This window comes from Parastagonospora nodorum (genome assembly GCF_000146915.1).
Source record: "Parastagonospora nodorum SN15 chromosome Unknown scaffold_14, whole genome shotgun sequence".
NCBI lineage: Eukaryota > Fungi > Ascomycota > Dothideomycetes > Pleosporales > Phaeosphaeriaceae > Parastagonospora > Parastagonospora nodorum.
In genome coordinates, this window is record NW_001884562.1 from 171898 (window position 1) to 196776 (window position 24879).

At 52.1% G+C, this 24879-nt stretch overlaps 14 protein-coding genes across 14 annotated transcripts; 7 read left to right on the plus strand and 7 right to left on the minus strand.

The window, feature by feature from the left end:
* Positions 1 to 1144: 1144 nt before the first annotated feature.
* On the plus strand, positions 1145 to 2655 carry SNOG_09060 (hypothetical protein; the record flags this gene model as incomplete). Its single annotated transcript, XM_001799311.1, has 2 exons — positions 1145 to 1706; positions 1760 to 2655. 2 exons carry the CDS (start codon positions 1145 to 1147, stop codon positions 2653 to 2655), a joined length of 1458 nt encoding a protein of 485 aa, XP_001799363.1.
* A 282-nt stretch (positions 2656 to 2937) lies between these two features.
* SNOG_09061 (hypothetical protein) lies at positions 2938 to 3622 on the minus strand. The gene is made up of 3 exons (XM_001799312.1): positions 3594 to 3622; positions 3370 to 3452; positions 2938 to 3316 (listed from the first exon to the last, which is right to left on the minus strand). The coding sequence occupies exons 2-3, from the start codon at positions 3427 to 3429 to the stop codon at positions 3269 to 3271; spliced, it is 108 nt and encodes a 35-aa protein (XP_001799364.1). The 5' UTR covers positions 3430 to 3452; positions 3594 to 3622; the 3' UTR covers positions 2938 to 3268.
* Positions 3623 to 3838: 216 nt separating this feature from the next.
* SNOG_09062 (hypothetical protein) lies at positions 3839 to 6269 on the plus strand (the record flags this gene model as incomplete). Its single annotated transcript, XM_001799313.1, has 2 exons — positions 3839 to 3893; positions 4156 to 6269. 2 exons carry the CDS (start codon positions 3839 to 3841, stop codon positions 6267 to 6269), a joined length of 2169 nt encoding a protein of 722 aa, XP_001799365.1.
* A 535-nt stretch (positions 6270 to 6804) lies between these two features.
* SNOG_09063 (hypothetical protein) lies at positions 6805 to 8079 on the plus strand (the record flags this gene model as incomplete). Its single annotated transcript, XM_001799314.1, has 2 exons — positions 6805 to 7134; positions 7294 to 8079. 2 exons carry the CDS (start codon positions 6805 to 6807, stop codon positions 8077 to 8079), a joined length of 1116 nt encoding a protein of 371 aa, XP_001799366.1.
* A 326-nt stretch (positions 8080 to 8405) lies between these two features.
* On the minus strand, positions 8406 to 8639 carry SNOG_09064 (hypothetical protein; the record flags this gene model as incomplete). Its single annotated transcript, XM_001799315.1, has 2 exons — positions 8406 to 8521; positions 8612 to 8639. The coding sequence occupies 2 exons, from the start codon at positions 8637 to 8639 to the stop codon at positions 8406 to 8408; spliced, it is 144 nt and encodes a 47-aa protein (XP_001799367.1).
* A 16-nt stretch (positions 8640 to 8655) lies between these two features.
* Positions 8656 to 10257, minus strand: SNOG_09065 (hypothetical protein; the record flags this gene model as incomplete). The annotated part of the gene is made up of 2 exons (XM_001799316.1): positions 8656 to 10080; positions 10222 to 10257. 2 exons carry the CDS (start codon positions 10255 to 10257, stop codon positions 8656 to 8658), a joined length of 1461 nt encoding a protein of 486 aa, XP_001799368.1.
* A 392-nt stretch (positions 10258 to 10649) lies between these two features.
* Positions 10650 to 11438, minus strand: SNOG_09066 (hypothetical protein; the record flags this gene model as incomplete). The annotated part of the gene is made up of 2 exons (XM_001799317.1): positions 10650 to 11006; positions 11054 to 11438. 2 exons carry the CDS (start codon positions 11436 to 11438, stop codon positions 10753 to 10755), a joined length of 639 nt encoding a protein of 212 aa, XP_001799369.1. The 3' UTR covers positions 10650 to 10752.
* A 185-nt stretch (positions 11439 to 11623) lies between these two features.
* SNOG_09067 (hypothetical protein) lies at positions 11624 to 13690 on the minus strand (the record flags this gene model as incomplete). The annotated part of the gene is made up of 3 exons (XM_001799318.1): positions 11624 to 12742; positions 12805 to 13262; positions 13324 to 13690. The coding sequence occupies 3 exons, from the start codon at positions 13688 to 13690 to the stop codon at positions 11624 to 11626; spliced, it is 1944 nt and encodes a 647-aa protein (XP_001799370.1).
* Positions 13691 to 14678: 988 nt separating this feature from the next.
* Positions 14679 to 15161, plus strand: SNOG_09068 (hypothetical protein; the record flags this gene model as incomplete). The annotated part of the gene is made up of 1 exon (XM_001799319.1): positions 14679 to 15161. One exon carries the CDS (start codon positions 14679 to 14681, stop codon positions 15159 to 15161), a length of 483 nt encoding a protein of 160 aa, XP_001799371.1.
* Positions 15162 to 16973: 1812 nt separating this feature from the next.
* Positions 16974 to 17847, plus strand: SNOG_09069 (hypothetical protein; the record flags this gene model as incomplete). The annotated part of the gene is made up of 2 exons (XM_001799320.1): positions 16974 to 17143; positions 17211 to 17847. The coding sequence occupies 2 exons, from the start codon at positions 16974 to 16976 to the stop codon at positions 17845 to 17847; spliced, it is 807 nt and encodes a 268-aa protein (XP_001799372.1).
* Positions 17848 to 17997: 150 nt separating this feature from the next.
* On the minus strand, positions 17998 to 19290 carry SNOG_09070 (hypothetical protein; the record flags this gene model as incomplete). Its single annotated transcript, XM_001799321.1, has 3 exons — positions 17998 to 18628; positions 18676 to 18980; positions 19027 to 19290. The coding sequence occupies 3 exons, from the start codon at positions 19288 to 19290 to the stop codon at positions 18454 to 18456; spliced, it is 744 nt and encodes a 247-aa protein (XP_001799373.1). The 3' UTR covers positions 17998 to 18453.
* A 536-nt stretch (positions 19291 to 19826) lies between these two features.
* SNOG_09071 (hypothetical protein) lies at positions 19827 to 21515 on the plus strand (the record flags this gene model as incomplete). Its single annotated transcript, XM_001799322.1, has 4 exons — positions 19827 to 19888; positions 20040 to 20088; positions 20142 to 21213; positions 21265 to 21515. The coding sequence occupies 4 exons, from the start codon at positions 19827 to 19829 to the stop codon at positions 21513 to 21515; spliced, it is 1434 nt and encodes a 477-aa protein (XP_001799374.1).
* A 541-nt stretch (positions 21516 to 22056) lies between these two features.
* SNOG_09072 (hypothetical protein) lies at positions 22057 to 22291 on the minus strand (the record flags this gene model as incomplete). Its single annotated transcript, XM_001799323.1, has 2 exons — positions 22057 to 22094; positions 22237 to 22291. 2 exons carry the CDS (start codon positions 22289 to 22291, stop codon positions 22057 to 22059), a joined length of 93 nt encoding a protein of 30 aa, XP_001799375.1.
* Positions 22292 to 22316: 25 nt separating this feature from the next.
* On the plus strand, positions 22317 to 24768 carry SNOG_09073 (hypothetical protein; the record flags this gene model as incomplete). The annotated part of the gene is made up of 3 exons (XM_001799324.1): positions 22317 to 22489; positions 22625 to 23256; positions 23510 to 24768. 3 exons carry the CDS (start codon positions 22317 to 22319, stop codon positions 24766 to 24768), a joined length of 2064 nt encoding a protein of 687 aa, XP_001799376.1.
* Positions 24769 to 24879: the final 111 nt, after the last annotated feature.

Sequence of the window (24879 nt, forward strand, 5' to 3'; positions counted from 1 at the left end):
TTGAAAGGCTTCAGGACTGCTAATTCACCATACGCACTTCAAACTAGAATTGACAACGACCATGGTGTAGCGAAGCTGGCTGTGTACCTTCGACTCCTTTCTAGGGCCTTACAACGTCGCAATAATTCTTCGAGGTTATCTACGCTCGTACAAATGGCTGCACCACCTGCTGAATACCCCGTGCATCAAAGCTGTAACGTGTCGTTTACAGCGTCTTCACCCGTGGACTCTCGGTCACCGAGTAATGATTTTCAGTGCGTTCATCGTTCTCGCGAGCCAGGGTGTCCTCTCAACTTACAAAAATTCTCGGGACGAGCCTTGCTCGTGCATATGCAATGCAATCTACAATGGCTGCGCCGCGTGAACGACTGCGCCAAGTGACAAGCCACCATTAAACAGGTCCTCATGCCAGCAACGATGAGCAAGCTCGCAGCAATCCTCGGCTCTGTGGGATATACAAACAAATAGTCTCCTACTGTTTACTGTTCTGCTGTTTCATTATCCCGCGTCACCTCTCCTGTCAGCCTTTGCGTTGTTCGTTGCCTTTTCTATTCAGACCCAAATGCGGTACCAAAAAGTCTTACCAACAACAAGATTCCCCGATCATATCCAACGCACACACCATTATCAGGCCAGCGTGGTACAGCAATATGAAGTGCTTGTTACAAGTGGCTGGTCATTAGGCTGTGGCGTGTCGGCACGCCGGGGTGAAGGCGCGTTGTAACTCACCTTCACCTGCAGGCGCGGGAGACGTCGATCAGGAGTTTCTATTGAGGCCTATTGAGCTTGAGACACCTATTGAGAATTCGTACGTGCAGCAGTAAACTCGAATCATGGGGACCTTGGGGCTACATGTTCGCTACGTTTCTTCTCCTCTCCCTCTCCGTTTTTATTACATTCTCTCCGTTTAACTCCACCCCATCCAAACTGAACACGGCATATTTCACAAGTACCAACAAAGAGATCAGCCACCTTGTACCTCTGGCCCCCACAAAGCGGTTACTCCCGTAGGATCACTCTAGGCTTGCGGGTCGAGCAGCGCCAGTGATCTTATTGACACCTGGATCCGCACTTGCTTCCATCTTTCTCTCGCCAGACCTCTTCGGTTCCCTATAATCTGATCTCTGTCTACGTCCTCATCGATATGGCCACCACGGATACTCCTCTCTACCTCAACGCCATCCTTCTACCCCTCTTCGCATTTCCCTCATGGATTCTTTGCCTACTACCACTCTCATGGCATTTTCGACAGGGCAATGTAGCGGCTGGCTCGCTCATCCTGTGGGTCATCATGGTCAACTTCTGCAACTCGATCAACCCTCTGATATGGCCACGAGATAATACTACCGAATGGTGGAATGGCAATGTCTGGTGCGACATCAACGTCCGGCTGCAGGTCGGCTGCATCGTTGGCACCACAGCATCGGCTGCCATGATTGTACGTAAACTCGCCAGAGTCATGGACACACGCAACATCACTGTATCGTCGAGCCGAGATAGCAAGTTCAAGGAGAGGGGACTGGAGATTCTGTGGTGCTGGATCTATCCGCTTGTGCTCATCCTTCTGTATTACATCGTCCAGCCAGTCCGCTACATGATCTACGGCATCATTGGCTGTCTTTCCGCATATGACTCGAGCTGGCCCAGCATGGTCCTTATATCCATATGGGCGCCCATCACTACGCTCGTCGCCGCTGGCTACTCAAGTAAGCTTCCACATCATCCCACCCCATCACAACCCAAGCTAAAACCAGCTCAGTCATCCTCTCTTACCGTCTATACCGCTACCGCCGCGAATTCGTCCGCCTCGTCGCCACCCGCAACACCACCAAATCGCGCTTCATCCGCCTCTTCATAATCTGCATCATCATCGTGCTCGCCTACACCCCCTACACAATCTGGCTCATAATCTCGCTCTCCCGCCAAATCACAGACACGTACTCGTGGTCGCGCGTCCACGACCCTGCAACCTTCCACTCCGTCCTCAAAGCCCCATCCTTCGGCATCGTGACCGTCGACAAGTGGGGCCAGGTCGCGACCGGCTACGTGCTGTTCTTCGTCTTCGGCACCGGTAGCGACGCGTACAACACGTACAAGAAAATGATGGTCGCGTGTGGGCTCGGCAGGGTCTGGCCCAGCCTGTATGTCCTGAGGGAAAGCGGGGCGAGCACGCCGAATAGCTTTATTAATGCGCGCACGTGGACGAGCGGGGTGACAAGCAAGGCGATGAATCTCTTCAAGTCGAGGAGCGATTCGGTCGCGGAGACGTGGGGGGATAGCACGCGCAATAACTCGCTGGCCTTGGGATCGATGAAGAGGCTGGGGTCCGTCGCCACTGTTGGACAGACAGTGCAGCGGCCGTCGTTTTTGGGGATGGTCTTTGGGCGGAAAAGGGAGCAGGCTTCGGTGCTGCCGGTCTTCTCGCTGCCTCAGTCTCGCTCACTGGAAGATGTCGTTGTTTTCGACATGCAGAATCCAAGAACTTATGATCATCAGTCATCTGGTCTGTCGACACATGCGTGGGCGGCAGACAAGGGCACTACTACGCCAGTCATCCAGACCGGAGGCCTACGTGTCTTTAGCGAGGCACGTCAAGAGTGCCAGGAGCTGGATGGCATATCGAAGGAGAGGAGGTCGGATGATGCTTGGGCTTGATAGCTCTCATCTTGAGCTTGTAGGCAGTGAGAGTTCTAAAGCATGACCTGGAAGCTACTTGGATCCATTACTTCAGCGCGTTCGCAAAGCAACATTTGAGCGGTTTACTTTCATAGTTATCACCCTATTTTAAGTAGAGACCTAGCACACATACGATTATCTCTACCAATTCACTACGTGTCCTTTCAGTATTGCGACATTAGATTCAGATTGACGTACGATCAAAGGCCTTCATCGACATTCACACGCTAGCACATCACGCAAAGCAAAGGAAGATGACACATGTCGTGAAGCATTTTTTGATTCCGTTATCGTGCATCCACATGGCATGATGTATCAGTCAAAGGCAAGCCTCCTTGGGGAAGCAAGCCGGTGTTAGAGTGACCATCTGAGTCAAGTAAACTCTCGAAAACCTCAACGTAAAGTTGACCAGCAGCCCATAGTGATCCTCAATCCAGCACAGTCGTGACCATCCGTTGGTGTGATTTAGAAGCTCGCAGTGTCGCGTGTCGGCCGAATGACGTAGCCCGGAAGACCGAAATGCGGTAAACAGCGGTTGCGAGGTGGCCGGAAGGTTGTGCGTAGAAACGTGTCGTTCATGATTCGTTATCGTTCAGAATTGAGGTGGCAGCTGTGATTGAGGGGGCGAGACGTTTATTTGCTGAAGTGCTGTTAGCTTCGGGAAGCTCGAAGGCACGGAGTCGGGGTACTTACGAGCGAGCCCTCGTCTTTCTTCTCTTGCGCTTGAGACGGCGAACGCGCTTCTTCCTCCATTTGGCTCTCATCTTGTCGGCTAGCTAAGGTGAGGTCAGTCACTGGACTTGGAGTTGGTTGGAGCTATGCGGGGTTAAAGGGAGGGGTAAGGAAGCTCAAGGAGCAACTCGTTGTGCTCAATTGAGTGTTCCAGAGCTGTGCGCGTGTGCTGATGGGTAACTTACGTTGCTGTCGAGATGAGTGTCGTGGGTGCAGAAGAGAAGGTTTCAAGCTCCCAGTGGAATGAGATATTGTGCGGTGCTTACCTAAGCCTGCGGTGCGGGGCTTCGCTTAACACAAGTAGCTTAGCGTGTGGTAGGAGCTCCAGCCGATCACGCGTCGCGTCACCATCGTTCTTGGTCAAATCTCATGTACGCGTTTGTATTCGCATGAGTAACATACAGTGAAGTCGCAAGGCTGTGGCATTAGAATGGCGGGAGAGGCGGTGGCGTGGTTTGAAATCCGAAACGGGGATGATTCTCACAGTGAGCCATTACACTCCATATTCTCAAGATTGTGGTAGCTAACAAATGCAGATACCCATGCCACCATTGAAATTTGTGGAAACGAGCAATTCGTACTCGGAAGGGATCCTGAGCTTTGGTAACAGCTCTACGTCCCGACCGTTGCATGCGCTCATTCTAACCCCACACAGCCGTTACTACTGGTCTGACGATCTTACTATCTCGCGACAGCATCTACGCGTTCACTGCATACTATATGAACAGGACCCTGAATCGGAGATAGCTCCCTTCGTGTACGCGACTAATGCATCTGTCAACGGCACATACCTGAAGAAGAGCAACAGTGAATGTGCAGGATCGCAAGGTCGCGGTATTTTGATGGGGCGTAGCAGCACTTTCCTCTTGAACGATGGAGACGAGTTGCAGCTGTCCGACACAGTCAAACTCGTGTTTTACTCCACGAAGCCAATCCCGGAATATCTGTTCACTCCGACGCAAGAACGCGAGAAGGCGATCTTTGCGCAAGAATACCTCATCACAGGCCGTCTTCTCGGTGAGGGTGGCTATGGCAAAGTACTGATTGGCATTGACCAGGCGACTCAACACCAACTTGCATGCAAGATCGTCAAGCTCGATCACCTATACAACAAGCCACAGGCCCCGAATCTACGCCTGCCAACTGGACAGCGCGAACAAAAAGCTGCCATTGGCAAGAAACGCTGGCCCACGCGTGTGGCAGCTTGCTTTCGCGAATTCGACATTTTGAAGGATCTCAGTCATCCGAACATTGTCAGCATTAAGAAGGTGTTCTGGAGCAATAATAACATCTACATCTTCCAGGAGCTTGTTACTGGTGGCGACCTCTTCTCCTTCCTCGAATACAAAGGTGGTCGCCTGGACAATCCACAGGCTGCCGTCGTCATTCGTCAAGTTCTGCTCGCTGTCAAGTATCTGCATGATCAGAATATCGTCCATAGAGACATCAAGCCAGACAACATCCTCATGACATCACTCGAGGATGGGGCACGTGTGGTGATCACCGACTTTGGCAACGCTAGGTTCCTGCCAAACGCCGCCTGTATGACAGGTCAACAATCGAAGAAGTACCAACGCATGTTTTCTTATGTCGGAACTCTAGAGTTTGCGGCACCGGAAATACACAGGGCAAATCACACGATCCCGAAGGACGAAGGCTATTCAAAGGCCGTCGACATGTGGTCGATTGGCTGCATCACCGCCGCCGTACTCACTGGAGAGGTCATATTCTCTGACTGCAGACATCCTGAGTACGACGAAAACCCTCGCCAGGTCATTGTTGGGCTTGCTGCGAGGTGCGATCTGAGTATAATGGACGATGAATACCATCCGGCGTGGAGTGAAGTGGCAACCGCGCCCAAAGATCTCATCAAGAGCCTACTGGTGCTGGAGGAAGATAATCGACTTACAGCTACTGAGGCTTTAGCACATGCATGGTTCTCTAACGACTGCTATGCCAGGGACCTTCATGACTTGTACCTACGTTCGATCAAAGACTGGCGTCCACGTTCTGTCGACTCGCAGCTTGTTGAACGCATTTCCAGATCGCTACCTGACCTTTCTATTGTCGGGCTTCCAGGGCAGGTCATCAGTCAAGACACTGTATCGCGGTTCATCCATCCCTCGGAGCAGCGCATGACGCAGAACATCATGCAAACGTTATCTGCATCTCAGCATTGGCGCGCAAGCACCCCTTTGCCGTCGATTCGGGACGATTATGCTAACGATAACTTCCAATTCGCAAGCCAGGTTGCACCATCCTCACTTAACACTGACAACACTGGCTCCGCAAATCAGTATTGCGACGAGGGTGGGTTCGATGAGTACGATCAACATGACTTCTATGACGAGTATGGTGCTACCCAGCAAGATGCGTTTGAGCAAAGCGAACACGATAGCGCCGATGAGAGTAATTCCTACGCAACTACTCGACAAGAGCAGACAAGCGGTGACGCCACAGACAAAGGTAGGTACATTGCTGAGGACAGCGGAGAAATTGAGGAAGGTTACGAAAGCGCCGAAAGCCTGAATGATGTCGCTGCAATCGCCTACTCACAACGTCCCTGCGCGCCAGACATCCCACAAACACGGGTACTTCACTGTTCCGAGACAGTGTTGGTGCATGGTACACCGATGACTCAAGATCGTTGTGACACCGGCATGACACTAGAAGAGAGCCACCAGGAGACTCAATACCCAGATAGGTTACTAAAGCATGGCGGCTCTCAGGTCAGGCATACTTCCATTCTTGTGTACGAAACGCCTCCTATCATCCAAGCAGACCAGACTTGCTCTTCAGCGGAAGAGCTGCCTACCAACTGTGGTCACTGGTTCGAGCAGGGTGATGAGTATGATTACTGAAAGCTTGGGAGCTCGTGGCTTTTATCAGTAATGATCTACAACTTCAATTTCGGACTTACAAAGCAGCAAGATCAGAAAATGAAGTCTAAGCAAGCGGCACATTGTGCGACGCATTGCGTATAACACGTTTCTTTTTGTAGCCATGATTCTCTGTTTATATGCATTTTACGACCACATACTGTCTTCTTGCTCGTGTTGTTCAACTCTCGCTAATCAATGGCCCTTATTGTCGAGCTTGAACTGTTCTAGACCTGCTTCGTACCCTACACCCAACCACCTCTTGACCAGTCCACATTTCAGTCATCGGGCACTCGCTTTCTTTGTGTTACTCAAAGAGTCATGAAAATGACATGAGCCGCATGAATCATGAGTGCGCTTATTGAATGACTTGAACGTACGTGTAAAGCCTTCCGATAGATGTCTCTCCCTCGCTCTCACTACCACTATCAGTATCGTGTCCATATCCACAAGTACCATTGTACATTTATACATCCAATCAATTCAAAGCCCATTCTCATACAATATCACCAACAAGATGTCTACTTCAGTATCTGATAGTGGCATGCGTGTCTACTACGATTTCGGAGGTCTTCCCGAGCGGATCTTTACGCGCGCATCATTCCTGGAGGTCTTGGCACAATTCAAGACTTTCCAGGATCCAGATCAGGGCGTAGCGACGGTCAAGACAGTATTTGGTGATACCATTACAATGACGCGTGGCCCGCAGTCTACGACAGAAGGAGAAGAGGGCAGTTACATGGTCACTTACAAGCATACCAAACTTGGAACGGCCCAAGTAAAGGTTTTGCCGAAAGACGAATTCTTCATTGAATCTAATAGCATCTTCACAATCGCTGAACAAAATGTTTTCAAATGAAAATCTAACAGCTATCTGCCGCGTGGTTGCTCTGATCATGACTGGAACATGATTGAAGCCATGACACAGCGTTGCGCATTTCCAATCCATTTCTTTGCATATCAAACGGACAGGAATCAACATGGTGTCCCGCCCAGCAAAGAATAGATCGAGGAACACACGAAAGCATGGGAAACATCGCAGCTGAAGAAAGATCTCGTCCAAGCACTGGAACGTAACGCCAAACAAACTGGACAGGTCGACCTGATCGTATGTTACGGCCTTGGGTCTCTTGGACGGTACACTGGCGCGCGTTCCTATTTCCGGCGCCTTGCGGCGTGTACAATTGCCAAAACGCTGAGCAAAGCACAAGCGACCAACAGCGAGGATGCAAAGACCGTAGAGATCTTTGCGCAGTACTTCTTCTACACGGACCATGCCCGAGAGTACATGGCGAGGTTGGACCCACCAACTATGCCTGTTGATTACAGAACCAATGAAGAACTGATGAAAGTGAACCGTAACACATCCATTGTGAGCATCGGCGCCGAATCGGACCTAGTTGAATCGGCCCTGGATATCAATTACCATGATGGAACTGCTGGTCTGTTGTGCGACAAGATGCATTTCGATGGTCAAACACGATTCGACCGCGAGAGGTTCTCTACAGCAGAGGGGAGATCGCCCTCTACCAATGGCAAAGCTTCCGCAAGCGCATGGAGCTACAAGCAGCTTTGTATTCGTGAGGAGGTCACTGATGACGAAAACCTCGGATTGAAACCGCGCTTTGAACTGGAAAAAATTGGAAAAGTAATGAGGAACTCTGAAGGGGAAATCAAAAGGGACGAGGCTGGGAATGTGATTTGGAATACTAATGATGTATATAGGCTGGATGAAAATGACCGACCCATCATGATCAAGCTTGATACAGAGCTTCTACTGCGCAAGAAATAAGTATCGTATGTGCGTACATAGCATGTATCAATCCTAGATTCAAGTAGCCCATCATGTCACTACTCAATATTCCATATCGTACTCAACACATCTTTCTGGTTTGTCTGTTCAATATCAATAAGACGAAGATCATAATGTAGCTTTGATTCTATGCCTTCCCCTTTATTCTAGATCTACCATTTTGACGTTCAAGCTGATTTCAATCTTTTGTGGCAACATAAGGTCTGAAATGGAAAGTGCCAGGACCTTCAACCCAAGCTTCACCTAGCAATATTGCAATCTTATGGGAGCCGTCCCTTTCGAGTGGCTACCAAGCATGAGAAAGCTCAAGCCGGCGATGAAGAGATGAGGATGATGCAAGTAGTTTTGTTGTTCTGGTAGCCCGCACGCAGGAGAGCGGAATTTCGTGTTGTTGTAACGGCTTTCTGTGAGAAGCTAAAATCTGCACGCATTGCGTGCTGCTGAATGCGACGGGTAATCTACGCCGTTTTTAGCATCTTTCAGTTCCATGTAGGCAGCTGGGGGTACTTACTCGATGGCTTGATCGCTCTCAAGCACATTGCGGGATGACACGTTCTAGGTGCCTATTCCAAAACATTCTCGGATGAGGGGGAGATAGACCTCTTGAGTCGAAATTTTCGCGAGAAGTTGTAGGCCTGCGGCCACGTACTCGGCGAGTGACTGTTCGGGACCAATCGGCTGGTCTTTGAACTTGGCCTCCAAGTCCTTCCACATGAGAGCCTCTAACCACTCAGCCATCTGCTGCAACTCCTCAGGAGAGTTGATCACGTTGCCGTTGTTATGCTCAGCGCTCATGGAGGCGTTCATGTTAGAGAGGGTGTCGACCAGCTTCTGGAGGAACTGCTGGCGAGGTAGTGGCTCCGTGGTTGTGGGTTCCCTGTCCGCCATCTCCGAGGTCCCTGCCTCTGTACCCATTGGTTCCGAAGCTCTAGCCCTGGCTTTCCTAGCCTTGACCTTCAAGTTCCGCAATGAACCCTTGATCCCATGACCGACTTTCTTCATCCCACGACCGACGTTCTTCAGCACATTCCTGAACTTGTGGTGGAACACCTTGACAAGCTTCACAAAGTTGGCAAAGATGCCGCAATCGTCTTTGATCTTCTTTTCCATACGCTTCCAGTACCTGGCCTTGATCTCCACTGGGCTAGGCCGATCGTCCTCACCAAACAATTCGTCGTGCATCGCCTCCAGAACGCCCGACTCTAGCTTCTGAGCAAATGGCAAAAGCTCATCCGCAGATAGGTGATCCTTGAGTCTGCTTCGATTGACGTCCCCATTGACCTTTATGGTGGCGTTCAATAGGTCTTCGAAGGTATCTCCTCGGAATGACTCGTGGATGTTCAAGAACTTGGAGGTTGCAGTCTCGAGCGGCTTGATCCAAACATGCCTCAAGTCCCCTCGAGTGGGCATCTGGACAACCATGGCATCGGGATCTGGGTAGTACTCTGACCATGGGGACTCAAGATACGCGAAAGGCTCGTCATCCGAGTCGATTTTCATAAAATCGGGGTGGCAGATTGTCTCGGCCTTGTCAAGCCAGGGTGACAGCATCTCGCGAAATCCCGCAGGGCAAAGCTTTGTTCCATCGTAACCGTTGTCTTGTGCCATACGAACTTCGGATTTGATCTTATTCAGGTCTTTGATGTATTCAGCCTTTAACTGAGACAGAGTGACAGTGGTGCCATGCTCTTCGAGTGCTCGAGACTGAGCATGTTCCAAGACATACAATTCCAGCGCAGATCCCATGCCAGCATACAACACACGCGAAGTCGTATCATGGAGGACCTCGATGCGGCAAGAAGTGACAAGTCGCTTGATTAGCAGTGCGCAATTCCTAACGGCGCACCTACGGTCATTCCACAAGCGTGGAAGAACGCGCAAAGATAGGGCGTCGCCGGGCTTTGTGCGCATTGCATTGTGCAAGATGTAATCCCGATGTTCAGTCGCGAGAGCAGTGCCGACGATTGGAAGCTCGTTGAACTATGATAGTTAGCAAGGCCATCTCACGGCGTGTATAAAACAAAATCTGCGGCAGTGCATGCACGCGAAGCTTAAGAAGCAAGAGCGGGGAGGGGAGCAGATGAAAGACTAGTTGTTCAGAAAAGTCGAAGATCCACTTACGGCGACAGTGTTGCCAGATTGTGATAAGGTAGTCATGTTGGTGAAGTACGTTGTGAATTCGAGGATTCGGGTTGTGGTAGTAGAGGTGAGGTTGGAAGAGCTCAAAGTGGTGGCTGAGTTCGTTGTGAGAAGTTCACAGGTGGGTGTTGGCGTCAGGTTGAGTCGGAAGTGGTGTCGATAGTTGAGGGATGCTGTGGGTGGAAAGCGGTAGTGGGGGAAGAGCCGTGCGGTGGTCAGTAGGTATGAGTAGGCGGTTCGGGGAGGCCTTCATGCCAAGAAAGCGTTGTGTGTGCACTAGCGCGAGGGTGGGAGTGAATGGTCGAGGCGGGCAGGCAATACTAACCGACGGGCTTTCAGGAGGCGTACCATTAACGGCAATGAATGTATCTTGGAAAACATGGGAACAAGACACTTGCTATGAAAGACGACATGAAAATATTGGAAGTTGAATTGAATTGCCCATATCTCGCAATCGACTCTCAAAAGTCATCTCGAAATTTGACAAGGACAATGTCCCACTTGCAGCACGAGCTACTTCTGCTTGGCTGGCTCCCGAATCATAATCGGCTCTCTATATACTCCGCTACCTCCGTATTTTGCAAGGTCAAAGTCGATGACCTCAAGGTCCTTAAAGCCATAGCGCTGATACACACGATAGCCCTGAGGACTGGCCTCTAGGTAAGCCGGTAAGCCCAATTCATCCGCCTTTTTGGTACCCCATTCTACAAGCATCCCACCAGCTCCCCGTCCTTGGAAAGCGGGATCCGCATGTAGCATATGAAGATCTGCGTGGCTCAGCATGTTGGAGTTATCAAATAGTTCGATTACTTACACAAATGTGGCTTGTCGCCCATGAGCTCCTGTTTCTTCGACCCGAGCTGACCGAAGAAATCCTCACAGGCCTCCTTGTTCGTTCCAGCTCCGAAAGCCCGCGATGGTCTCGACGATGCAGCGACAGCTTCAGGCGTGTCGTAAATGTGCCATTTCGCAAATGCGACGAGCTGTTTCGTTTCTTCATCATAGGCTTGCAGATAGCGTACAGTCAAATCTTCTTGTCGCATCTTTATGAGTCCGGGCACTCTTTGACCTGCAGCTTCTGGTGGAAAGGGGCCTGGAAATAGTATAGGACTTAGCTCGTTGTCTGCGTAAGCGGCGGTTTCGACCTCAACCGCGCGCGGGAGATCATCGTCGGATACTTCGCGCACCACAATAGCCATATTTTGTATGCAAAGTCAATGAATTGTGACATATTTCGAGAAGCGGCGTCTCCAGATGTCAAGTCTACACAAATCGGCTGACTCATCCAACCTGATGAGGAAGGTGGCTCCTCGGACGCCCTTCCGCCCTTCATTCCGTCTCAAAACTCCGATGAGAACACGGAATTGCGACCAGCCCACCACTTTCAAACGACAGTAACCTGCAAACCATTAAGATCCCCAGTACTGCGCCATTCCTCAATCATCCTAGTAAAGTCCACCAAGCCAGCCCACCAGACAGCTGCTTTTGCTTTCTTGATCATAGCGACATGATCGTTAGCATCCGGCATCTTGAACGCCTCGCCCTCTAAATTCATGTATCCAGGAGTGCATATAGAGACTGCACTGAAGACAGCGGCATCTTGCGCAATCCGCATACCCCATTCTTCTTCTGCCGCTTTCGAGGTCTCAATCACCACCTTTTGTGATTTGTCAGTCGTGCGTTCGTGTCCCTGAGCGATGATTCCGGCAATGTGTTCGCTCACGACATCTATGATGTGCGAGTAGTTCGCGGTCGCGCCAGCTTGAGAGGCAGACTGCCAGAAGAAATTGGGAAAGCCGTTCGAACACACGCCGTGCAGCGTGCAAACGCCTTCCTTTTCCCACTTCTCTGATAGCTTCTGATCATCTCGACCAATGACCTCAATATCAGTGCGGGAACCAGGGTCGCCGCCAGCTTGAGGCGAACGGTATCCTGTGCTCAGGATGAGGATGTCGACGGGATATTCTTGGCCGTTGGCAACGATCCCGTTTGGCGTGACGCTTTGGATACCTTTGCCGTCGGTATCGATAAGATGTACGTTCTCGTTGTTGAAAGTTTCGAGATACACGTCACTGAAGGTTGGTCGTTTGCACCACGTTGGGTACCAAGCTGTCAACTTTTCTGCCGTCTGTCCATCTTTCACCACCGTTGGGATACGTGCTCGCGCCTTCTTACTCTGTTCAGAATCCAGTAAAAGCATTCTGTCAATATGGCTCTTCGCTTTTTCGGGTGCGATTTTTCCAAAGCGCTTGCTTCCAATGAGCGCAAGGTAAGCGTTCAGTCTCGACCAATTGTCATTGACTAGGTCAACTTCGGTATGTCCTGCAAGCCTCTCAGCCAGATTCTCAACGCGTTCCTTTTGCCATCCTGGCTTTGCCGCGATTTTCTCACGCCATTCTTTCGGGTCGGTGTCCTTCTGCCCTCGAGTGTGGACGTGTGATGGTGTGCGTTGAAAAATGTAGAGTTCCTGCGCATACTTGGCCAGCAGCGGGATTATTTGTATCTGGATGTTGGTGTACAAAGTCAGTGTGTGTCTCACATGCAGTTGTACACATATTTACGTACCGCTGTCGCCCCGGTGCCGATGACACCTACGCGCAAGCCTTTGAGCTTTTCCATTTCCGGGAAAGTAGTACCATACGAGCCACCAGTTATACCATAGTCCCACCGAGATGTATGGAACATTTGTCCCTTGAAATCGGCAAGGCCAGGGACTCTAGGCACCTGTGGATATGGGAACAGTCCGCTAGCAAGTGTAACAAAGTCCGCCTGTATGGATAACGTCTTCTCTTCTTGTCCATCAGGGCCGCGTCCAAGTTTGATGGTTGTCTGCCAATTGCGGCTGCTCCCGTCCCACTGCAGTTTCCTCACCTGCGATCGGAATATGATGCGATCTTTCAAGCCAAAATGCTCGACAAGATATTCCATATACCTTCGAATCTCGACACCTGAAGAATACTTCTGCTTCGGCATATAGCCCGTCTCTTCTAGGAACGGCATGTAACAATATGACTCTACATCACCTGGTGTGGTTCTTAAGTAAGCGCATGGTCGGAGCGAATGTATCCCGCCGTTTGAACTTACAATGTAGGCCTGGATAGCGGTTCCAATACCAAGTGCCTCCGACGCCTCCTCCCGCTTCGACAAGTACGATTTGTTCCGCCGTAAATCCGGCTTGCACCAACTTGATCGCCATAATAATGCCACCGAAGCCGGTGCCGGTGATCAGGAATTTGATGCTGCCGCCATCCCGGACGGGTAACGGGAGCCTGTCCAATGCCGCATGATCAGCCCAAGGATCTCCTGCTAGACTTCGCAGACGTTCGTTCGTGCTGAAATGAAGCTCTTCGAATTGATCGGTGCCCTCCTTTTTCAGGCGTTTCGCTGCTTCGGTGAAGTACTTCTGCTCCGGCGGAATAGCAGTTTCATTTGATTCAATCACTGAAGGCATTGTGTAGTCTTGGTTGTAGATCTACGTTGTAAGACTGCAAAAAGGCCATTGTCCGTGCGACGAGGGTCCCGCCTGAGACCCATATTCTGCCGTATAGACCGTATGTAGAAATTTACAATTGAGTTGGTGCTGTAATCTAGTCTGTGGATTGGTGTTGCATCGTCTATAGCAAATGTCCAATCACAAATACCACACTCTAACTAGTCCTGGATAGTTTGAAGTTAGATGCAACATATCCACTCACGGAACGCGGACCTCGAACTTACCGAGGCCGCTTATACATCTAAGTCCGCGCCACAGGCCGCAACCGTCGCCTCGAGTTCAAACCCGTTTTCTTGAACCATGATTTCGAAGATACCCGACTTTGATAGTCTTCCAGCGGTAGATGGTATGCCCCAGGGCTGCGCTTGGGGCATATTCGACGAAAACGGCAAGAAAGATCTAAAAGGCACTCTTAATCTGCTCACGCCTGAAATCGTTGCGGAAGCCTGCAAGGAAGCGCGAGATGGCGTTTCCATATCGCTCAAGTGAGTCGATGAAGGCTGAAAAATGTGTAAAGAATACTGAGCCTGTCAAGCTGGGCGCTGAATGGATCTAAATTGCCTATTCCCGGGCGCATCGATCCTGTCCACAAGATATCTTCACTTAGCGAACTTGGGCTGAGTGATGGGGAGGGGTGGGACGTAAGAGATCTCAATGTCCAGAATGCGTGCAGGTCAGACACTAATGTTATACAACCAACCTTAGGATGAGATTACGTTCAATACGCAGGCAAGTGTCACTGACTTCTTCCCATGCTAGTACTGACCAGCTTTTCAGAGATCTTCGCAGTGGGATAGCCTCGTCCACTGGCAAGGTATTCGTCCATTTCCAAAGAAACATTTAGGCACGATTTGACCGCGAGTCAGACCAGGAAACGAAGCTTGCATATAATGGCATTCGCGTATCTAAAGAGGCACTATCAGCATCAACGACCAAACAGAACCAGATGCCGACGCTGGACCATTGGCATGGGCGCGGGTGTCTTGTAGCTCGTGGCATTCTGATCGACTACAAAGCCTGGTACGAGCAAAAAGCCGTGGCAGAAGGCAAATCCGGCGAAGAAGCCATCTGCCATCCTCATGATGGGCATCGCATAGGTGTTGCAGATATTGAGGCTATAGCCAAGTACCAGAATGTTGAATTTCGGCCTGGCGACGTGTTGATAGTTCGTACCGGAGAAACCGAGATCTTGGAAGCAGGTACGCCCACCAGTTTTGCAAAGCTACAACAGAAGCTGCAAGTGTCTGGCGTTGAGGGGAATATGGCCACGGTAAAGTGGCTCTGGAACAAACACTTCGCAGCAGTCGCTGGTGATGCCATGGCATTCGAAGCAATTCCACCACTTAAGGAGGATGGAGAGCCTGCTGGATTTGAAGGCCTTGGTAAATGGACCTCTAGTATAGATGGCTCATTCGATGTGCAAAGCTAATTGACCGACAGTCCTGCACCGCTGGTTACTCTCGATGTTCGGAATGTCCATTGGCGAGCTTTGGGATCTTAAAGCACTTTCGGCACATTGCCAGAAGACAGGTCGTTACAGCTTCTTGCTGACATCTACGCCACTCAATATTCCAGGACTGGTTGCATCGCCTCCCAATGCTCTAGCCATCTTTTGAAGAAGATTCGTGGGGGCTTATGCGGTACAAAAGCGGTCTGGGGCGGGCGTGGAAGCGTCAGTGGAGAAACAGAGTAGGGCAAGACGTCGAGACAGGCATGGGCTCTGGCGAAGCTGGTAACCCATCTTTGCCCTGTCTAGTCCAAAGTTCGCCGAGTTCGCTGTTCGGAGCGTCCCTTGCTTCGACCGTGCAAGTGATGAGCTCACTCACGCGAGCTGCACAGGTAAAGCACCTGCGATGTCAATTACGACCAGTCAATTTGTATCGTCAACGTTTCCCAGCCCACATATGCTGTGTTGATTAATGCACGATCCATGTCGTCAGGGTCGTAAGGGCCGTGATGATGTAATAGCGCTCGTGAGGTCGCGGTGTCCGCAAAGGGGCCAACGACTCCAACAACGATAAGGCGGGGAGTCGCAAGGAGCTGTAAGTAATTAATGTGTTCGCTTCAATTCTTCATAAAATGGAATTGACTGCTTGACGAAAAATTGGAGAAGAGGGTATGCTGACTGGTTGATGGCCAAAGCTGCTTAAATTAGCGCAAGGGTCTTCCCGACCGGTACCAAATCTCGACCTGCCACCTGCCGCTATCACTCTCGTCACGTTAGCCAGCGCATCATACACAATCAGACTCCAGCTCACTCAGGGCGGGATCTCTGAAAAAGCCCCGGTGTCAAAATGTACAACACAGATTGCTTGCATCATCCCGCTATTTGGACCGCCGGTCGACACCGCTAACACGATTGCCACGTCCCCTACGCAGTTCAGGATGAGAGATGGTAGCTCTGAGATCAAGGCTACCTGGGAACATTTTTGCCTAGGCTAACCTTCGATGCCCAATGAAGTGGCAGCGCAGTTTGTGTGCCGCCAGCAGGACGGGAGAACTCCATTAAGGCCTCCCACTAATTCGGCCTTGTCCACCCATCAAAAGAAAGGCACCGACTTGGATACTCCTGTGGTACTTCAGTACCAGCGACAGCGTCTCTTATTGAGTCTAACATCACGCATGGCGACGTTGTAAGAATTTCAGAACCATGAGACATCAATGGTCTAGCCAGTGCAGAACCATACGCCTGGCATAATTACCTGCTGAGGCTGTACGCATCTGCTAAGTATCCAGCCACCATCTCCAACTAGCCGTCTGGGCGGGCCGAGACGCAACAGCATTGGATGAGGTAGACGACGGTCGTTTTGAAACATCCTTATTTGGCAAGGATGCTTCCGCGAGGCTATCTATCGCTCGTACGATTGGTAGCAAAGTGGGACGAAGTCAGCCACACCGCGTGCTAGCATCTCACGACACTGCCTCGATAAACATAGAGACAGCCCCACCGCGCGCAACCCTAGGTCGATCAGCCCCAAGTCGCGCCGGTCTGCAATCCCTTTAGTAGGTCGCTGTGCCGCATCTTCGCGCGATTCTGGGAACAATACCATTGTCTTCGTCCGTCAGATATCACGATATCTCATAGTTCGTCATTATGCGCTCTCAAGCGATATGGGCTCTATTGCTGGGCACCTCTCCAGCTCTAGCAGCTTTTGAACAATTCTACTTCGCCGGGAATGGAGGCAATGCGACAGCTCCAAGAAGATGCGGCGACATGATCTACGAATGCAAAGAACCGAACATGTGTAGCCGCGACACCTTGACCAAAAAGTGGTATTGCTGCGAACCAGGAAACAAAGTCGGCCCATGCTGGACCGGCGCGACCAAATGCGAAGGCTCAACCGCAGACAAGCCTTCTGCGCAGCAAACAGGCTGTACCAATCTCGGCGTCGATTACTGCTGTCATGAAGCGTATGTTTTCAATCTCGCATCGCCACCAAGTAGACTGCCAGAAGAAGTAAATTGACACATCCTCCAGCGAACAATGCACCCAAAACGCAAAGCAGTTCCGCGTCTGCTGGAGCAAAGAACAAAACACAATCCGCTTCCTCAACGCCACAACCCTCAACGAAACTTTCTCATCCCTCAGCTCCGCAAGCCCACGAGCGACTCAATACCCCGTCGAAGCGCAGCAATTACTCGCCTGGACGTCCACCACCCCAGGCGCTTCTGCAAAACCCACGACCAGACCGGCTGCCTCATCATCACCACCCGCAGCATCCAGCACTCCAACCATCCTGTCCTCCACGTCCAACTCCTCCTCATCCTCCAAGTCTACCCTGTCCACCAGCGCAATTGGCGGCATCGTAGGCGGCCTGCTCGGCGGCCTAGCACTCCTAGGCGCCATCGCATTCCTCCTCTGGCGCCGGCGGAAAAGCGCTGCCAGAAAATCCAATCCGTACGAAGCGCCCAGTGACCCTTACCAGGGCTACGCGTACCAGCCCCAACAGCCTGTTCACGAAGCGCATTCCCCATACTCGCCGCAACCAGGAATTTCACAACTACCTGCGGTGGATAAGTACGCGCAGCACGCGGGGCCGGTGGAAGTAAGTGCGTTGAGTGCGCCGGTGGAGATGGATGCGAGTTATCGAAGCCAGGTGCGGCCGGCGAAGTGAGAGACTGAAGAGGAGGATAATGCAGATTTTCAATGTATGATATTGCATCTTTGGGGGTTTGGTATATATTTTGAGACGTTCCTTCATCACGAGGATTGGTGCTTTCTTGCTAGATATCCCGCTTTTGTAGTTTCTTCATGATCACATATGTTACCCTCGGCCTATATATGATGCCGATTGTACAATCTCTTCAATTGGGCAAGAACAATGTAGTCTTGGACCACATATAGTGCATCGTTAACAGTAAAGCGTAGCACTTTCGTCCTTCGCAGCAACATTTGGGCAATACTTTCGTCAGTCCAAGAAGAAACGTAAGAAAAGAATCAGCAGTGTTTTGAAATGTCTAATTCACATATCAAAGGACAGCCGTCGCACTCAAGCTCATTATCTGAGCCATGATATCCCAAACTCCGTAGACGTGCACCGTACGTCGAAAGCCAACAAAAGGCCGAAACCGACGCCGCCGATGATGAACCAGACATAATCAAAAAACGCCAGTGGGTTGACTCCTTCCCATTCCTTCCTGTCTCGTCTTGCACGTCAATCGCTCGTGGCAGTGTGTATAGGGTAGCGGTAGAGATTGCAGTGTTCATTTCAGCGAAGTGCTTACGCCTCACCAAAGAGACGAGCAGTGATATCGCCCATGTAAGCCTCCTCGAGTTCGTAGTCCTCGCCACCCATCTTGTCGATGCCGACGTACTCGAATGCGGCGACGACAGCCTCGACATCGAAGCCCATGGCGACGAAGCGGTCGACGAGTTGCTTGTTGTATCCGTGGTATCTACATGCACATTAGCTCAGATCTGCGGACTGGGGCTTCATACGTACGCTGCCATCTTGACCTTCTCTTCATTCTCCTTGGCCTGCATGTGCTTCTTCTTGATCGACTCTGCCGTGGCACCTCCGCTACCTTCGGCAATTTCCTTCTTCGGTGCTCCCGCATGCATGACTGACCACTCCCTCGCCTTGTGTTCGAATTCAGCCGGATTCCGTATCAGCATTCCCGCGACTTCGGCGTCTTGTGGATCCTTTGGCTCGGGTGTGCTCAGCAGGGACTGGAGAGAGATAAGGGCGGACTTGATGGTCAGGACTGGCGACCATTGTGACGATAGCGTGTCTAAGCAGATGGCGCCCTATAGAATTAGCATGTGACTACGAATGTGATGCGAGCCGGCTTACTGTCTGAGAGCTGACGTTGGGGTGCCAGATCTTGGTCTCGAAGCGCATGACAGGCGGCCGGAAGGGGTATTCGCTAGGGACCTTGATGTCTACTTGGAATGTGCCGCCCTCGTACGGCGTGTCTGGAGGCCCGTAGAACTGGCCCTTGAGATGTGTGAGGTCATCGCCATTTCCTGCGGGCTCGACAACAATCTTGGAGAGTTGGTCGTTTTGGATATCGGCGATCTCTTTGGCAATCCGCCTGGTCCTATTGGAAGAAGCCATTGTGCAGAGTTGAAGAGATGGAGAGAGTGCTTGAAGGAAGAGAGAAGAGTAAGGCGGAGCGTGGTGCAAGGTAGGCAACGAGTGGTGGATCTGAGCAGTGGTCAGCCTGAGGCTCCAGAGGCGCCAGCTGCTGCGGGGTCGGAGTCACGCGTGTTGGTGAATGGCGGTTGGATGGGGAAGAGAGTGACGTTGGTCTTGTGTGAGGTATCAAGTTGAGCTGTACATACGCTACAGAGTGGAGGCAGTCGCGAAGCGTGTCAAGAAAGAGTACCTGGCAACCCGCGTGGGGTGCTGCTTGGAGCTCGGGTGCAACCGCGGGGCCAGAGTTCAGTTAGTGAATCACTCGGAATGAAAGAACAAAGTATGTAGCAGAGTTGGACGGTGGAAGTGCACAGAAGAAGTTTATCTATCACAGTCAGGAGCTTGTTGACGTGTCTGTCGGTCTATGGAAAGGTGAGGCGGGTGGTCGAGAGGCAGTGACGCTATAGGCACAGGCCCTTACATAAGCAGGAAGCTACGGCGGCATCAGCGCGGCCATGAACACCGTCAACACGACAAACACGACCGCCACCGCAGCACCCCATCGCTCATCTCTGCAGTCTGACTGCTCCTGGACAACTCACTTCTCTCCCTAATCGCCGAATAATTCTACACGACCCCCAGACTGACCGCGTGCCATGGTGAGCTTGCCTCCCTTCGGAGGTCGTTTGGCCGCATACTAACGATACGCAGGGTAACCAGCAGTCCAGTGCTGGAGGCGGCGGCCCTCCCGGCGATGACAAGAACAAGAAGGACAAGGTACCTTATGCCTAGCTCTGTTTGCGATCATGTGATGCTGACACTCATTGCAGAAGGATAAGCCAAAGTACGAGCCACCACCACAGCCCACGACCCGCATCGGCAGGAAGAAGAAGAAGGCTGCCGGACCCAGCGCCGCCGCCAAGCTCCCCATTGTCTACCCGACCGCACGATGCAAGCTGAGGTATCTGCGTATGCAGCGCATCCACGACCACCTGCTGCTGGAGGAGGAGTACGTCGAGAACCAGGAGCGGCTACGGAAGGCGAAGGCGGTCAAGGAGGGCAACGCGCCCGTGCCCCAGGGTGGAGAGGATGCCGCGGACCGCAACGCTGACGAGCGATCGCGGGTGGACGACATGCGAGGCAGCCCCATGGGCGTCGGCAACCTCGAGGAGCTGATCGACGACGACCACGCCATCGTGTCCAGTGCCACCGGCCCCGAGTACTACGTCTCCATCATGTCTTTCGTCGACAAGGACCTGCTCGAGCCAGGAGCCAGCATTCTACTACATCATAAGTCGGTGTCGGTCGTAGGTGTGCTCACAGACGATGCGGATCCTCTGGTGTCAGTCATGAAGCTTGACAAGGCGCCGACTGAGTCGTATGCGGATATTGGTGGTCTGGAGCAGCAGATTCAGGAAGTACGAGAGGCGGTCGAGCTGCCACTGCTGCATCCGGAGCTGTACGAGGAGATGGGTATCAAGCCGCCGAAGGGTGTCATTCTCTACGGTGCGCCTGGTACCGGAAAGACTCTCCTGGCAAAGGCCGTGGCCAACCAGACCAGCGCCACGTTCCTGCGTATCGTCGGTAGCGAGCTGATTCAGAAGTACCTCGGAGACGGCCCCAGGTTAGTCCGACAGCTGTTCCAGACCGCCGCGGAGAACGCTCCCTCCATCGTCTTCATCGACGAGATCGACGCCATTGGTACCAAGCGTTACGAGTCAACGTCAGGAGGTGAGCGCGAGATTCAACGAACCATGTTGGAGCTTCTCAACCAGCTTGACGGTTTCGACGATCGTGGTGACGTCAAGGTCATCATGGCCACCAACAAGATCGAGACACTCGACCCTGCCCTGATTCGACCTGGTCGTATTGACCGAAAGATTCTCTTCGAGAACCCCGATCGTAAGCTTATCAACCACTCACCATAAAGGCGTACAGCTAACAATGTCACAGAATCAACCAAGAAGAAGATTTTTACCCTGCACACCTCCAAGATGTCTTTGAACGAGGACGTCGACCTAGACGAGTTCATCAACCAGAAGGACGATCTCTCCGGTGCCGATATCAAGGCCATCTGTTCCGAGGCCGGTCTCTTGGCTCTACGTGAGCGAAGAATGCGCGTCAACATGGAGGATTTCCGCGCTGCAAGGGAGCGAGTCCTGAAGACGAAGAGCGAAGGTGAACCCGAGGGTCTATACTTGTAGGCCAGGTCACGTGTGCAGGCAGCCAGCAGAACGTGATAATCTTCGAATGTGTATGAGTAGAAATAGATGCAAGCTTGACTTGGTAAGCTCATAATATTCATTGCTGGTTGAGCGTCTTCGTCACATCTTCAGAAGTAAATGACTTGATTGCGCCCTACAAATGCTTTGAACGACATGTGGATCCGGTGCGTTTCTGCAGCATTCCGCAAAGTCAAGTCATCTTGTGTCACATTTTCTTTAACCTACCACACCCTCTCCTGGTCTATCCTTACTTCGTATTCCATCTTTCACCATGTTGAATCTCATACTGAGGACAAAATTCTCTTCAGTTTCTATCGTGATTGTTATTTCTGTCACTCGTCATGCCCGTTCGGCTGAATGTGACCGCTCATCACGGCGGTCCGCCTTGAAGATCGATATTTGAAGGATAGAGCATGAACTGGCATGTTACTTTGCCCGTTCCAACCATGTCTTCTTGCACAATGTTGGAGCTGACGACAATAATCAAGTTGTCTTTATTGTTACGACTAGCATCTTTTCTTCATTCTGCTCTTCGTGCCTCTACCTCCTCAGCTAGTCCTTCATGATATCTCAGTGGCGGAATCTACTTCGTTGGCACTTCTTTACACGAACATCTCCTGCTCAAACAACATCACATAAGTCATCATCTGGGGAGGATCAAAGTGTGCAAGGTATCCTCTTCCATTGTGCCTATTCCCACCTTTACTTGAAGGCTTGGCCGCGCTCCTGCCGCAGTTGAGGTGAGAGATAGCCATAGCAGCATCTGTGACCTCCGAGTATATGTTCTGGCTTCCGCACTCCAAGCTCCTCTATATCCCTACTACGGCCCTCATCTCGCTATCAACCGTGGCCTGGATTGACCTCATCGATTACTTCTTCGCTTACGGCAAAGCCAAAAGGCCCTCAACAGTTGCTCTCCCATCCCCGCCCGACACCGCTCACCTGCGCTCGAGGTGAGCCGCGACAAGACCACTCTGCAATCTGCCCCGCTAATAGCGGCCTGGAGGGCTGCAATTCCGTCACAGCAAGCTCGTGCGCAGTTTTTCTTGAGCTCGAAGAATACGCGACTATATCACACCACACTGCAGCCTCCGCTACAACATTGTCACCACCACGAAGTGCTCAACCACGATACTTCCCCCTCGCCATACCAACATGGCTCCTAACATAGCGGTGGAGGCACCTACCTTCCACTCCCTCAACAAGGCGCAGAAGCGCGCTCTCATGCTCCGCGATCAGCTCCGCTGGACTGACATCCCTCACCTCAACGAATTCATATGCGGGCTCTCTGACAACGAGCCGCCCGCCTATAAGCGCATCAATGGCGCTGTGTATCCTCCACTCGTCATGGTGACTCTCCGCCCCTCCGCCACACGCTACGACCTGGGCAATGTTCACTTCGACACCGCCAGCGACCAGGGCCCGGCGGGTATCTACCGCGCCTACCTGACAGTCGAAGATGACACGTTTGAGCTGCGCACGGAAGATGCTTTGAAGCCCGATGAAGCGAACTTGGAGACTGTGCCGATTCACAGCTTCATTGCGAAGACGATGGTAGGCCTGTTTGAGGCGAAGTTCAGGACGATTTGGGAGAGGAAGAATAAGATCAATGAGCTTAGGCGGAGTGCGTTTGAGATTGCGAGTAAAGCTCCGGTTGAAGAGGCGTTTCGGGTTGGGCAGGTGAGATTGTTCTCTTTTGGATTCTTGGTCTTTGACATTTGTGTGCTACTAAGATGATTGAGCCTGGAGGTAATCCATGGTTGTTGAGGCAGTGTTCGAGCTGTCAATGCATGTTTGAGCATCTCCTGGCTCATTTCTTACGAGACGCCCGAATTCGTCCAGTTCCAATATCAGTCACTGACCATAGCAGACACTCTCCAGGCTCGACCCTGAGCGTGCAGCACAGAACGGATCTACTGCTCTAGGCAAGCCCACCTGCTCAATTTGAACTACTCACACTAACATCCCCAAAGTGAAGAAAGCCAAGAAGCGTCGTCCCGGCGAACCCATCTCCAAACACTCCACCAACAAGCGCAAACACATCGGCCTCAACACCATCCCCGAAGACGCCAAAACCGCCACCTTCAACGCCATCCCCACTACCATCAAAGTCGACCTCTTCAACAACGTCATCAGAACCGCCTTCCCCAACTTCGACAACCTGATGATGGCCAGCTGGAACGTCGTCTCCGTGTACTCCAACGTCGGGACCGACTTCCCCGAACTGCACAAGAGCATTGTGGAGCTCAAGAGCGTGCTGCAGGACTTTGAAGAGAGCTTTGGCGTCAAGGGTAAGCGGGAGGACGCGAGGTATAGACGGGATTTGGAGCCAGCGATGAGGCAGAGTGAGGATGAGAGAGAGACGAGACCTACGCCTACACCTGATGTAGCGCAACATGACGGCAGCGATGAAGCCCCCGCTACTCCAAACGGCAACCAAGACCTCGACGTCTCACATGAGCAGCAGAACACACTCGATGCGCTCTTCGAAGATCCCGAGCCCGAGCCCGAACCAGAGGCAGAGGCCGAGCGAGACATGCCCCCTCCACGCCTCACCCAGCACCGCCACGCCTCCTCCGACGCAGAACAACCCATCTCCCACCGCACCAGCGCCGCTCCTCGCCTCCCCTCCAACGACGCGGAAGACCCGGTCTCTCATCGAACCAGCGCCGTCCCCATCTTCCCCGCCAGCACTCGTTCATCCCCCGCCCTCCCCAAGCGCAAGCGCGACCTCAGCTCCGACTCGCACGAACTCCAGCGCCGCCGCGACGAGTACCGCACCGCCGCGCAGGCCCCGCAGGAATCCAGCGACTCGGATGACGACCAGATTCCCCCCTCGGCTCCCAAACCCAAGTCCGCCATCGCCCTGCGCGCGCGCTACAATGCGCGCAAAACAGAGCTGCTCAGGACGTTTGGCTCGAATGCAAATGTCCCGCAGGTGTATCGGCTGCAGATGCAGGGGCTTATGAAGGAGATTCGGGCGAGGGAGATGAAGGAGAAGGAGGAAGCGGACGGGGTGGAAGAAGGTGAGGGGGGCGCGGTTGGTGAGGTTGAAGAAGGCGGTGGTGGTAGGGGGGAGAATACGGGGATGCCAAAGTTCCTTGGAAACTCGGTGCTAGGGGGTAGGAAGCCGCTGGGCATGGCGCCGGTTGCGCCGATGGCGCATATGGCTGCTGGTGCGGGAGGGGTTTTGAGGCGGGAGAGTGGTGGGGCGGAGAGGAAGAAGGATTAAGTGGGTGGAGGGGGAAGTGAGATGACGAGAGGAGGGTAGAATGTACAGTATAATAAAAGAGAAAAGGGACTCTGCTCTAGAGTCCACAAAGTTGGAATCCGCCCATGAACT